The sequence below is a fragment of the Perognathus longimembris genome, chromosome 17 (assembly GCF_023159225.1).
Source record: "Perognathus longimembris pacificus isolate PPM17 chromosome 17, ASM2315922v1, whole genome shotgun sequence".
NCBI classification, from domain to species: domain Eukaryota; kingdom Metazoa; phylum Chordata; class Mammalia; order Rodentia; family Heteromyidae; genus Perognathus; species Perognathus longimembris.
This window is the reverse complement of record NC_063177.1, coordinates 27,553,585-27,564,883: the sequence shown is the minus strand read 5'-3', so window position 1 is coordinate 27,564,883 and position 11,299 is coordinate 27,553,585. Positions and strand designations below refer to the sequence as shown.

At 43.6% G+C, this 11,299-nt stretch overlaps 1 protein-coding gene across 2 annotated transcripts in view; it reads left to right on the top strand.

The window, feature by feature from the left end:
• Ypel2 (yippee like 2) overlaps positions 1-8,308 on the top strand; it is a 57,315-nt gene extending 49,007 nt beyond the window's left edge. For both annotated transcript variants that reach the window (XM_048365155.1, XM_048365154.1), the window contains 3 exons: positions 160-203; positions 1,070-1,178; positions 6,098-8,308. In XM_048365155.1, the coding sequence (XP_048221112.1) occupies positions 160-203; positions 1,070-1,178; positions 6,098-6,187 (243 nt within the window). In that variant the 3' untranslated portion in view covers positions 6,188-8,308. The remainder of the gene's footprint in view (positions 1-159; positions 204-1,069; positions 1,179-6,097) is intronic.
• The last annotated feature ends 2,991 nt before the right edge of the window (positions 8,309-11,299 follow it).

Below are 11,299 nucleotides of genomic sequence, written 5' to 3'. Positions count from 1 at the left end.
TCTCTCCCCATGCCACCTGCCAGCTAGACTGCTAGCTGCCATGGTGCTGTCATGTACTCTGAACCTTGGAAGGTCATGCTTGCTCCAGGTTGGGGTTGATTTCTAAAATGGGTAGATGGAAGGGGTCTCTAACTATCCATTTGTTTTCTTACATTTCAGTCATTCCAAGGAAGTCAAGGACGAGCATACCTCTTTAACTCAGTGTGAGTGTCTCTACAGTATATCTATTATTTGGTATAAATTTTGAAGGATAGAGGAAAGGCAACCTTGGTTAAAGCAATGGAGCCTGCCTTCTCTGCCTAATAAAGACTTATGGAGCAGTATTCTCCACAACTGGCCATCACTTACCTTGGGGGACAATTTTTTTGGAGGGTAGCATCTCTGAAAATCATATTCACTATGGTGCCTTTACTGGGTACATTGGGAAGGAGCTGAGGAGCTCCTGAAGGCTTCATCTGTGAACTCTCATAACTAGATCTGAGATTTGAGGGTGAAACAAAAAGAATTTCAGTGAGACTGGAGGGAAGACTCAGGGTAGAGCCCTCCCTGCAGACAGCCCATACATAGCCATTGCTGGGCGTGGGGTTTCCAGCCCCCACTGGGGAAAGGCAGGCAAAGCTCACATACACCTGGTGAGGTATACAACTGGAAATCCAGCACATTCAACTTGGGGCAGATGTTCCGTGAAGGTGGCGGGACATGAGATACTTAAAGTTCGGGGCTCAATCTCCTTGTGTTATAGACAACACTGCCCTCATGTGTAAGTCCCTCATCTTTGTAAGTCCTCAGTAAGCTTTGAGGACCTGTCCTCATGGCTGTGACCTCACGGTGTGGTCATTTTGTCCCCTTCAGTCACAAAGTAGACCCATTAGACCCATTGAGTCTACTCTTGCAGATCTGGAATTCCATCCACCTAATGGATTTCCATGCGGTTACCTTTTGGGGGATATGGGATGTGATCGGCTTGTTTGAGAGCAGGCTGTGAGATGACTTCCCCTGGGGCAGCGAGTTGCTGCGGCAATGTATGTACATGTGACTAACCACCCACTCTCTCTGTCTTTTGGTATAGAGTTAATGTGGGCTGTGGGCCTGCAGAAGAGCGGGTGTTGCTAACAGGACTGCACGCAGTTGCAGACATTTACTGTGAAAACTGCAAAACCACTTTGGGCTGGAAATATGTAAGTATAGAGAAGCCTGGTTGGGAGAGAGTGTGGCGCATAGAGTCTCCTCATGCTTTTTCTGTATGCTTCTCAGCACCCTGTGGGGTTTTTACCTTTGCCCACGACAGGAAACTGAGCAGTCATTGTGTCTGCGACCATCCTTCTCCTTCCCTTTTTTCCATCACTGTCCCAATTCTTCCTTCATACCTGTTGTCCCGGAGACAGATGTGCATGTTTATACACACCTGCATCTTCCTCATATACAGCATGCCAGCATATACATGACACAATTCTTCACTTAAAAAATAACAGTAGTGTGTCATTCCTCATATCTTACTGTGTGTTTGCCTTTACATGACTTAACTAGTCATTAGTGGCCAAACCAAGAGAGGAGCCCAGGTACCAGTGTGCCTCTAGAACCAACGCCCTTAACCTACTAGGTTTTGATGCCCCTGCAACATCACGTAGGTACCAGGCTATGTCCTAGGATCACAAGCACTGTCATTACATCCACTGGGAGATGCTGCCATGGTTAGATTCCCAAATGATTATTCTTTCATTGTTTAATCCTATAAATTTTAAAGTTCTAAGAAGAGTGAGCAGTCCTTTGCCAGGGTGAGAGGAGGGAGTTGTCCATCTGCTGGTTTCAAAGCAAATAGATATTCTTACAAGCATTGGGGTTACTATACCATCATAGTCCATACCTGCATAGTCCTTCTGGCTAGTAGTAGTAGTTAAATTTCTCATATTCTTAGGAGTTTTATTGTATTTTATTTTTTGAGGGGGTTTCAAATTCAGTGCCTTATGTCTGTTTGGCTTGTGTCATGCTTTTATCAAGCTCTACTGTTTGAGTCATCCCTGATTTTGGTGGTTATTTTGGAGATGGAAACTAGTGAACCTTCTCAGCCTGATTTTTGAGCCACAATCTTTCAGCTTGAGTAGGTTTGAGCCACTGGCACCTAGCTTAAAGTTTTTATAATGTTAAATAGGGTAGTGCCTTAAAAATCTTTGCTCATCACTTGCCTTCCAGTATAAGTTTAGTGTAAATAAACTTACATTGTTGTACTTATTGAAAGGTCTTTTTCAGTGTGTATGCATGCATGGTACAATGTTATTCTTTGTTACTATGAAAATTGGTCTCTCTGTCTCTACTTGGGAAATTTATTCTGTGTAAAAATGTCTCAAGTTCCCCATCCTGTTTTGTGTCTCATGACTTGCCCAGTGACTTGGGATGGAGCCAGAAGGAGTAGCCAAAATGGCTGCAGGGTGATAATGTTGTGTGAGTCACTTCATCACTGGTGTGCAAGTCTAAGAAGCAAAGGGAGGTATTGGAAATCTATTTCATTTAGTTTTGTTGGGGGAATAATAAGAATTGCTTAGTGGGAATATCAAATAGTACGAGCAACAGATACCACATATAAATTATATCCTGACTAAATGAAGTTTGAAAGTGTGCAAATTAAAAATCATTACAAAAATAAAAACTATCCTCGGTGGATTCTATAGCCATTTTGGCAGCTCAGTCTTCCTGACTTTTTTTTGTTTTGTTTTGTTTTGTTTTTTGCCAGTTCTGGGCCTTGACTCAGGTTCTGAGCACTGTCCCTGGCTTCTTTTTGCTCAAGGCTAGCATTCTGTCACTTTAGCCACAGCGCCACTTCTGGCCATGTTCTGTATATGTAGTGCTGGGAAATTGAACCCAGGACTTCATGTATACGAGGCAAACACTAGGCCATATTCCCAGCCCCTTTCCTGACATTCTTAATGCTGGAAATGTTAAAGCGATAGAGATGGGAAATAAAACATCTAAGAACAAAATTATCTAAACCCAGTATGGTGGTGTGACTTGTAATCTCAGCCCTTTGGGAGGCGGAAGCACATGTCTAGTCTCAGCCTGGGTGACATATTTCAAGAAACCAAAAAAACAAAAAATCTAGACTATGATGCTAAGATGGTTTAGCTGCCCTTCTATGGTTGGCTTGATTGTTTCAGTGTGAGAGAGAGGCCTTGGCCATTCCGTTCCCCCTGTACAGTCACACCCCCCTCCCGGTGCCTGGTGGTGGCAGGGTGTGAGGGGTGGGGGAGCATTTAGGGATGGGGGAGAATTCTGCTATTGATTGTTTAGAAACTCTTTCCCTTCCTCTGCTTCCAACATCTGAGCTGTCTTTCATTGAAGACATGTTGGAGTGGACACAACAGATAAACCTGGTTTGTTTGCCTTTTTTTTTTTTTTTGGCCAGTCCTGGGGCTTGGACTCAGGGCCTGAATGCTGTCCCTGGCTTCCTTTTTGCTCAAGGCTAGCACTCTGCCACTTGAGCCACAGCGCCGCTTCTGGCCATTTTCTGTATATGTGGTGCTGGGGAATCGAACCCAGGGCCTCATGTATATGAGGCAGGCACTCTTGCCACTAGGCCATATCCCCAAACCTTGTTTGCTTTTTGTTCCTTGATTGAACACTGGGTAAAATGGAATGAAGGAGGACTGGATGAGCACTTGCCTCCTAGATGCAAGGTCCTGGGCTTGGTCCTCAGGATGCCTGGGAAGAAAGCCACAAGTGAACAGACAAAAACAGCCAAGCCATTGTAGTGACCTTTAGGGGCTAATCCAGCTCCCCAGATTTTTATTTACTTATTTTACTTATTTAAGTTTTCTGAGGCAGCATATCACTGTGTCGCCCAAGCATCTAACTGGCTATCTTGAATACTCCAACCTCCCGAGGACTGGGGTTGTAGAAGTGAACCCCAGCCCAAATGTTTAGTCCATGCTGGACCATTCTTTTGTCTCGATTTCTGCTGACCCTCAAAGTAAGCATCTCAATTTTGTGATAGAATGGAAAGTCAGCAGATATAGGAAGGAAGTGGGGTTGGGTGGGGTCGGGTGGGGTGTTTCTGTAACTCAGGTTCTGTTTTCCTCTGGAGTGTCAGGCTGATGTCTTGTGCCTGTTGAGGCACTTGGCAGTTGGGTTTTCTTTTCAGTTTAATAGGACAACTCCCACTCTTCATTTTTTTCTCCTCCCTCTCTCCCCTATGACCCTAAATATATTATTATGAACAATAGGTCTTCTTCCCAAACTACATTATTGTTGTGTGTGAGCTTATACACATGTACAAACACTCTGGCATTGTTTTTTGCTGTCTCTATGTCTCCGTCTCTCTTGCTTGGAGTCAGGGAATAATGAAATTGCTGCTGAGCCCACAGATCATATGTATGTGTGTGTGCTGGTACTGTGCTGGTACATTTTCTGTTCTTTCCTCATTCTCCTTTCCATTCCTTTCCCCATTTGGTTGAGTGATTTCTTCCTCAACAAGAAGCCCAAGTCAACCTTTGTTCTGAGACTCAAAAGCTCCAGGGATGCACTTCAAACAGATGATGCTAGAACCTACCTTTAGTTTCTACTTTGGAGACTGAGGAGGCGGGGCTCTATCTATACTTCAGGCTTAGCTGCATAGTGCCTCCAGGAATCCATGCTTTCTGCTAATGTACCAGGATGTTCTTTTTTTTTTTTTTTTTTTTTTTTTTTTTGCCAGTCCTGGCTGGGCCTTGGACTCAGGGCCTGAGCACTGTCCCTGGCTTCTTTGTGCTCAAGGCTGGCACTCTGCCACTTGAGCCACAGCGCCACTTCTGGCCATTTTCTCTCTCTTTTTTTTTTTTTTTTGCCAGTCCTGGGGCTTGGACTCAGGGCCTGAGCACTGTCCCTGGCTTCTTCCCGATCAAGGCTAGCACTCTGCCACTTGAGCCACAGCGCCACTTCTGGCGGTTTTCTGTATATGTGGTGCTGGGGAATCGAACCTAGGGCCTCGTGTATCCGAGGCAGGCACTCTTGCCACTAGGCTATATCCCCAGCCCTCTGGCCATTTTCTATATATGTGGTGCTGGGGAATTGAACCCAGGGCTTCATGTATCCGAGGCAAGCACTTTTGCCACTAGGCCATATTCCCAGCCCCTGTACCAGGATGTTCTTACGTACCCATTGCTAGTCCTTTATCTCAGGCCTGTGGAGGACTACTTTCTGTGGGGTTTATTAATCGAATTGGAAGAGCCTTCAGTGCTATAATTGTAGAAGGTAACCTGACAGGGTCCTTTCTCCTCCCCCCCTCCCCCTGCCCAATCAAGGTCTGGAAGGTGGGAGGAGCTTAAGGGCTGCTAGGTCTTCCAGCTTGGGGGTTTATGTAGCTCCTGTCTCCCTGGAGAGAGACGGTAAAAGAAAAAATATACTGCACTCATGTGACATGGAAATAGCAAAACAGAAAAAGAAGCTGTTGGGCCTCATAATACTTGGTTTCTGTCTTTTTTTCTCAAGTACAGCTTGAAGTATAATGAGGTGCCAGGTGCCAGTAGCTCATACCTGTAATTCCAGCTACTCAGGAGGCTGAGATCTTAGGATCGACCCAGGCAGGAAAGTCTGTGAGACTCTTATCTCCAGTTTATCACAGAAAAAGCTGGAAGTGGAGTGAGTGGTGGTAGTTCAAGTGATACAGCACTAGCCATGAGCAAAACAGTGCTCAAGCTCCAGAACCAGCACCCCTCCCCCCAAAAAAAGTATAATGAGGCCATTTCTGTGTTCCTAGAAATGGAATGGCTTTTGGATATGCAAACTTCCAGTTAGCATCAGAAAGTCTCCTAAGATGGCTATGCCTGCTCATTCATCGTGTATTATGTGCCTCACAGTCTCAGGAGAATGGCAATGAACAGCTTCAGCAACATAATAAAAAATAGAACTATAAATTTGTGAATCAATATTGTGATTTGCTAAGTGAGAACTACTGTGGGCCAAGAGAAAGTGGGGGGTGGACAAGGGAGAGACAGTGGGGATTTGGGGCAAGCCTAGATGAAGCCACAGTGGTCCTGATGCCTGTCATAAACACCTCTACTTTGACACACTAATCTCACCTGTTTGCCCTTGGCCACTAATTGAGTCTTTCTCTTCTTCTGTTTCCTAGGAACATGCTTTTGAAAGCAGCCAGAAATATAAAGAAGGAAAATACATCATTGAACTAGCACACATGATCAAGGACAATGGCTGGGACTGACTGGACAGCATCCACTCAACCCAGTGTCCACGTGAATGCCATCCAACTGAACATTCTACCCAAGCGTGAGAGAGTGACTGAACACTTGGTTCCATCCATTTAGGGGCCTTGCCATCTGGGGCATCCTCCCATCCTGACGCCATCTTTCTGGTGACCGGCCTCTAAATCGCTGTCTCTCTGTCTCTTTGCTTTGTATCTGTTTGTGAGTTGATCCTGGCTTCTCTCTCTGTTCTAGTGTTGGCTGAAAACAAACCACAAAAGGAACAGATCTTAGACCGCATGGCGGCAGCCCACCTTAGAAAGGGCCCCATGGCCCATGCAAGACCTGCCTGATGGCCTCTTGCCAGGAGAGCAGTGGCATGTGGAGTGAGGAAGAGGGTCTGAGGGTGGGCAGGGGCGGGAGGGTAGAGGTAGGAACAAACTTGGGCTGCTTCTGGAGACCTGGGAACTTAGGCTTGAAATAATCGACTTGTCTCAGAAGGACAAAGAGAAAAAAAAAATACCTCACGATCGCATTCTCTCTGACTGGAAGCTTCTGTTCCTGACCCCAAATGTGCCAGGATAGTGGATAAGCCCAAGAAGTGACCCTAGTTCTAGCTGGTCAAGGACCAGGCTGAAGTGGGGAATATTCTGGTAGCAGTGAATAGGATGAATAAAGCCTAGATTGGGTTTGAGGACTGCCTCACTCAGCCTCTGAGCAATCACCTTCATGCCTCCTTAGCTCCTGTACAGAAGGGGAGAAGGGACTGCCATCTGCAAGGAACACAATGTACAACTATCTCCACCAACTAAAATCAGGACTTGAGGAAAGCAGGGAACAAAGAGGGGCTGCAACTAATGAGCTCCCAAAGAAACAGCTCAGATATTGAGTCAGAAAAATCAAAAGTAGAATCAATTAGCAACTCTCTCTGAGTAATATGTCAGGGAAAGGAGGTTGGGTAGGAATTGGGTGAAGCATAATAGTTCAGATTTGAACCAGTACAGGTGAGGTGTATCTTTCCACTTTGGACATGCAAGGCTTTGCTCATGGTGTTTTGGGTGGCTTTTCTTCTCTTCAGTCCCATCTTGTTAGACCAGAAAACTAAGACCCAAGACTTTGAACCTAGGGACAATCTGACTTGTAGATTCCTAGTTCTTGTCATATGTGTCAGTGTGGTGTAGTGATGGGGATTCTGATCTTACCCCCTCTGACCCACCTTCACCTTTCCCAAAGCTATAGAGTGTTAGAGAAATAGGGAACAATTCCCTTTAGGCTCAGGAGAGAAAGGAATTTGATACACGTAATCAACACTGTGAAGTCTGTTTTTACAGCAATTCAGCCCATCCAAGGTGCATGACCGAAACTCATTGAAGAGTTCACTTCATTTCGTAGGCTGAAAATATTATTAAGATAAGTGTGCATTAAGTAATTCTCATTTTCCAAAGTAGGCTGATCCTATAGGAAAATCTACCTTTTTAAATCTCACAAAGCATCCACTTCATGGAATTAAGAATCTGTAAAGTTGATTAGCCATGATTAAAGCAGCCCACCCAGGAGGTTTTCAGCATCTTCCTGCAGCGGAAACAAATCCCCGCAGGGAGTGAGCTGCGAGGTGGAAATCCTCTTTGTGTCACCATATGTTGATTGCAGAGTAGAGGATTTGAGACCCAAGTGGGCAGAGTGACAGAAAACCCAGAAAACCGAGGAGCTCCAAGCTTCGCAGAGACTGACTCTTCTATAACACAGAAAGATTCCTAGACATTGAATTTTGTTTCCCAAGACTTCTTGTCCAGGCCCTTTGCTCTGCTCTAGCAGCCATGGAGACAAGTGGTTCTTCACACTTCATTACCAGGCCAACTGAGGTTCAGAAGTTCTTAGTTTTACCCCCAGGCCTTTGGGTTAGATTTCCCCCACCCCCCTTTCTTTTAACTTTCACATTCCTACACTGGCTTGCCAGTAATCATGGATCCCCCCCCCTCCCTTCTACCTGAAGGAAGTGGCCTTCATTCATGGATTTGATTAGACCGTTTGCTCAGGGAATGTCCAGCTATTAAGAGTCCTTTTCTTCTAAACAAAACAAGGGTTGAACCTAGGTAGGTGTTTTGTCTTTAAAACAAGAATTGGAAACATGGTAACATGGCATGTATGTGTGTGTGTGTGTATATATATACACATAGTGCCCTAGAATGGTGAAGGGGCAGAGGAGACCAATGTGTCAGTGCTCTTTCTTGGGAATGGGGCCTTTGACTTCGCATGGATCAGAGCAGGCTCCTGTCAGACCCTGGTTCTGGTTTTTTGGTGGTGGGTTTTTTTGTTTTGTTTTGTTTTCTTTTTGTGGGTTTTTTTGGTTACTATCCACTGAAGGATGGGGTGCTTGGTGCCCTATTTGGTGGGAGAGATCTGAGGACACAGTATTGGTTTTTCTATAAATACAAAGGGAAAAGAAAAACAAACTCATTAGGCTTCCCTTTGTTCATTGAAACCCAAAGTGCTTCTTATAACCTTATTCCATTCATCGCTTGTCTAGCTGATATGTAGCAGTATTGGAACAATGAGACACATCAACTCATGATCTCAGTTTTTTAATTTCCTCACCAAGTTTTTGACTCAGAGCATAACCAAAGACCTCATCCATTCACCCCTCATAGGTTCAGGGAATTGGAGATTGTTGGCTAAACTTGGGCAGCCTGTGGGGGAATAAAGAAGAGGGATAGAAGGGAGAAAGGGAAAGGTATGAAGTTCTATACCTCAGCCAGCATCTTCCTTGGTTTTGAACTCAAGTCCAGCTGGCTGAATTCCATCTCCCCTGTGTCACTCTAGGTCATGGTCATGGCCATCTTGGAAGGCCCCCAGGCTATTAGTCTCAGGCTGCTGATTTAGGTTGATTGAGTCAAATACAGTCAAACTTCATGCCACAAGTTCTCAGCTAGGCCTGCCGGGGTTCTGCCCAGCTCCTAGATTAGGGGAATCAGAGGTAAGAGAAAGGAAATCCTAGTGGTGATCAGTATAGTATGTACAAAAGAGGTGGCCCTTTATTATAAGATTTTCAAGTTGATATAGAAAAACAGTTGCTTGTGAAATATACTTTTGTAAATAATATTTAATTTTTTAAAATAATATATTTGGTGCTGTTTTCTCAGATCCCCTGAGAGCACTTTTTATTTTCATTTTAATACTGTGGTTTCCTCTGCATTTCTTGAAGTATGTTTTAAGGGAAACAGTAATCACCAGTATACTTTTTTTCTTTAAAAGATCTCTATCACTTTAATCTGGATTGAAGCTTTAAAGCAATGCCTGTTTGCATTTTTCCCTCATGGCACAGACCTCTAGTAAATTACCAGCTTTTGAGCTAAGATATTTTCTTGCACCAGTAATGATTGTTAAGAAAATAACAAAACCAAGTAAATTTAATAGTAGCCGTTAGAGTAATTATTTTTATTGGATGAAGTTCTTGCAAATTGGAATTGTGTATGTGAGTTGTGTATGTACATACACATACATACACACACACATGCACATTGGTGTGTGTCTCCTGTTTTCTATTGGGGACACTATTAACCATAGTTTACATCTCCCAGCGCACAAGGTTTTGCTTTTCTTTTGCTTTTTTTTTTTTTTTTTTTGGTCAGTTGTGGGGCTTAAACTCATGGCCTAGGTGCTGTCGCTGAGCTCTTTTGCTCAAGGCTAGTGCTCTATCACTTGAGCTACAGCTCCACTTGGCCTTATTGGTGGTTAATTGGAGAGAAACTTTTCGTGCTCAGGCGAGCTTCCTATCATGATCCTTAGATCTCAACCTCCTGAGTAGCTAGGATTACAGGCATGAGCCACCAGCACCCAGCTTTCTCTCTGCTTTTTTGTTTCTGAGTGGACCAACAGCACAAAGCATGAGGATTTTTTTCTTGAGCATGGAGCTGTTGCCAGTTTGTTCCCTTTTTCTTTGTGTGTTCAACTCTTACAGACTATAAGGAAATCTGTTGGGAAAGATCAAGCAAAGTTAAATGTATGCTTCTGAGATGTGAATACATTTTGGGTCCTAGGACTCCAGTCACTTTAGAAGCCACATTGTGTAAAATATTAACTGGCTTGCTGGTTTGGGTTAAAAGAACATTAATAACACACATACCTTATAGATGAACTACTTTTTTTCCCCGAATGTTAGATTGCCTCAAGTTTAGGAAGATTATTAAATCAATTCTTGAACACAATCAGCTTTTGTATTGTAAAAGATCTGCCTCAAATGAGAAAACATGCTGGTCCTATAGGTAAAGAGATGATTAATTTCAAAAAATTAAAACAGTCATGAAATCTAGCAGTTTTGGATAAAGCCAAGAAGGAAACAAGCTAGCCTCTCTAACCAGTTATTTCTGCCCATCTGTCTTGTATTAAAAAAAAAAAAAAAGCAGGCATTGGCTTCCTTTTCCCAACCTGCAAAGACTATCCTACAATACAGAATCTGTCTATTTATGCTTGTGTTTACAAACTGTATTTGTTGGGTTTGGGCTTTTTTTGTTTTTTTATTTTCTTTGGTGGCATTTTTCAAGTCACTTTTGCTTCAATAACAAAAGTAATTGTTTTCAGATAATTTGTCTTCACCCTTTCCTGTATTTGTACATAGTGATTCAGTATTAGAGAAGTACATTGTTTCTGTCATATTTCCAATCTGTGTTGGTGCTCATTTGAGAAAATAAAGTTTTCAAGTATTACCTTTTTTTGTATCATCTGTCTTCATTGAACCAGTGTGTTTTATCTTGATGTTTGACATTTAAAGGACTGAAAGGCCCAGGCATAGATCTGTCAACTGAAACCATAAGGCACTGTTTCCTGAGCATGGTCAACCGATTAAGGAAGAAAACACTGGTCTTCTGCTCAGCTGCAGATGTTACTGTTGGCCCAAATACATGAGTAACCTTCCTCCAGTTAGTTATCTATGCCCACCCTCATCTTGAATTCCTCAAGCTTTTCTTGGGACAGCATTTTTTTTTCAGCAGATATAAGATTGTATTAAGAAATGGAGGCCGGGCACCAGTGGCTCGTCCCTGTAATCTTAGCCACGCAGGAGTCTGAGATCCGAGGTTCGTGGTTCAAAGCCTGTCCAGGCAGGAAAGTCTGAGACTCTTATCTCCAATAAAACT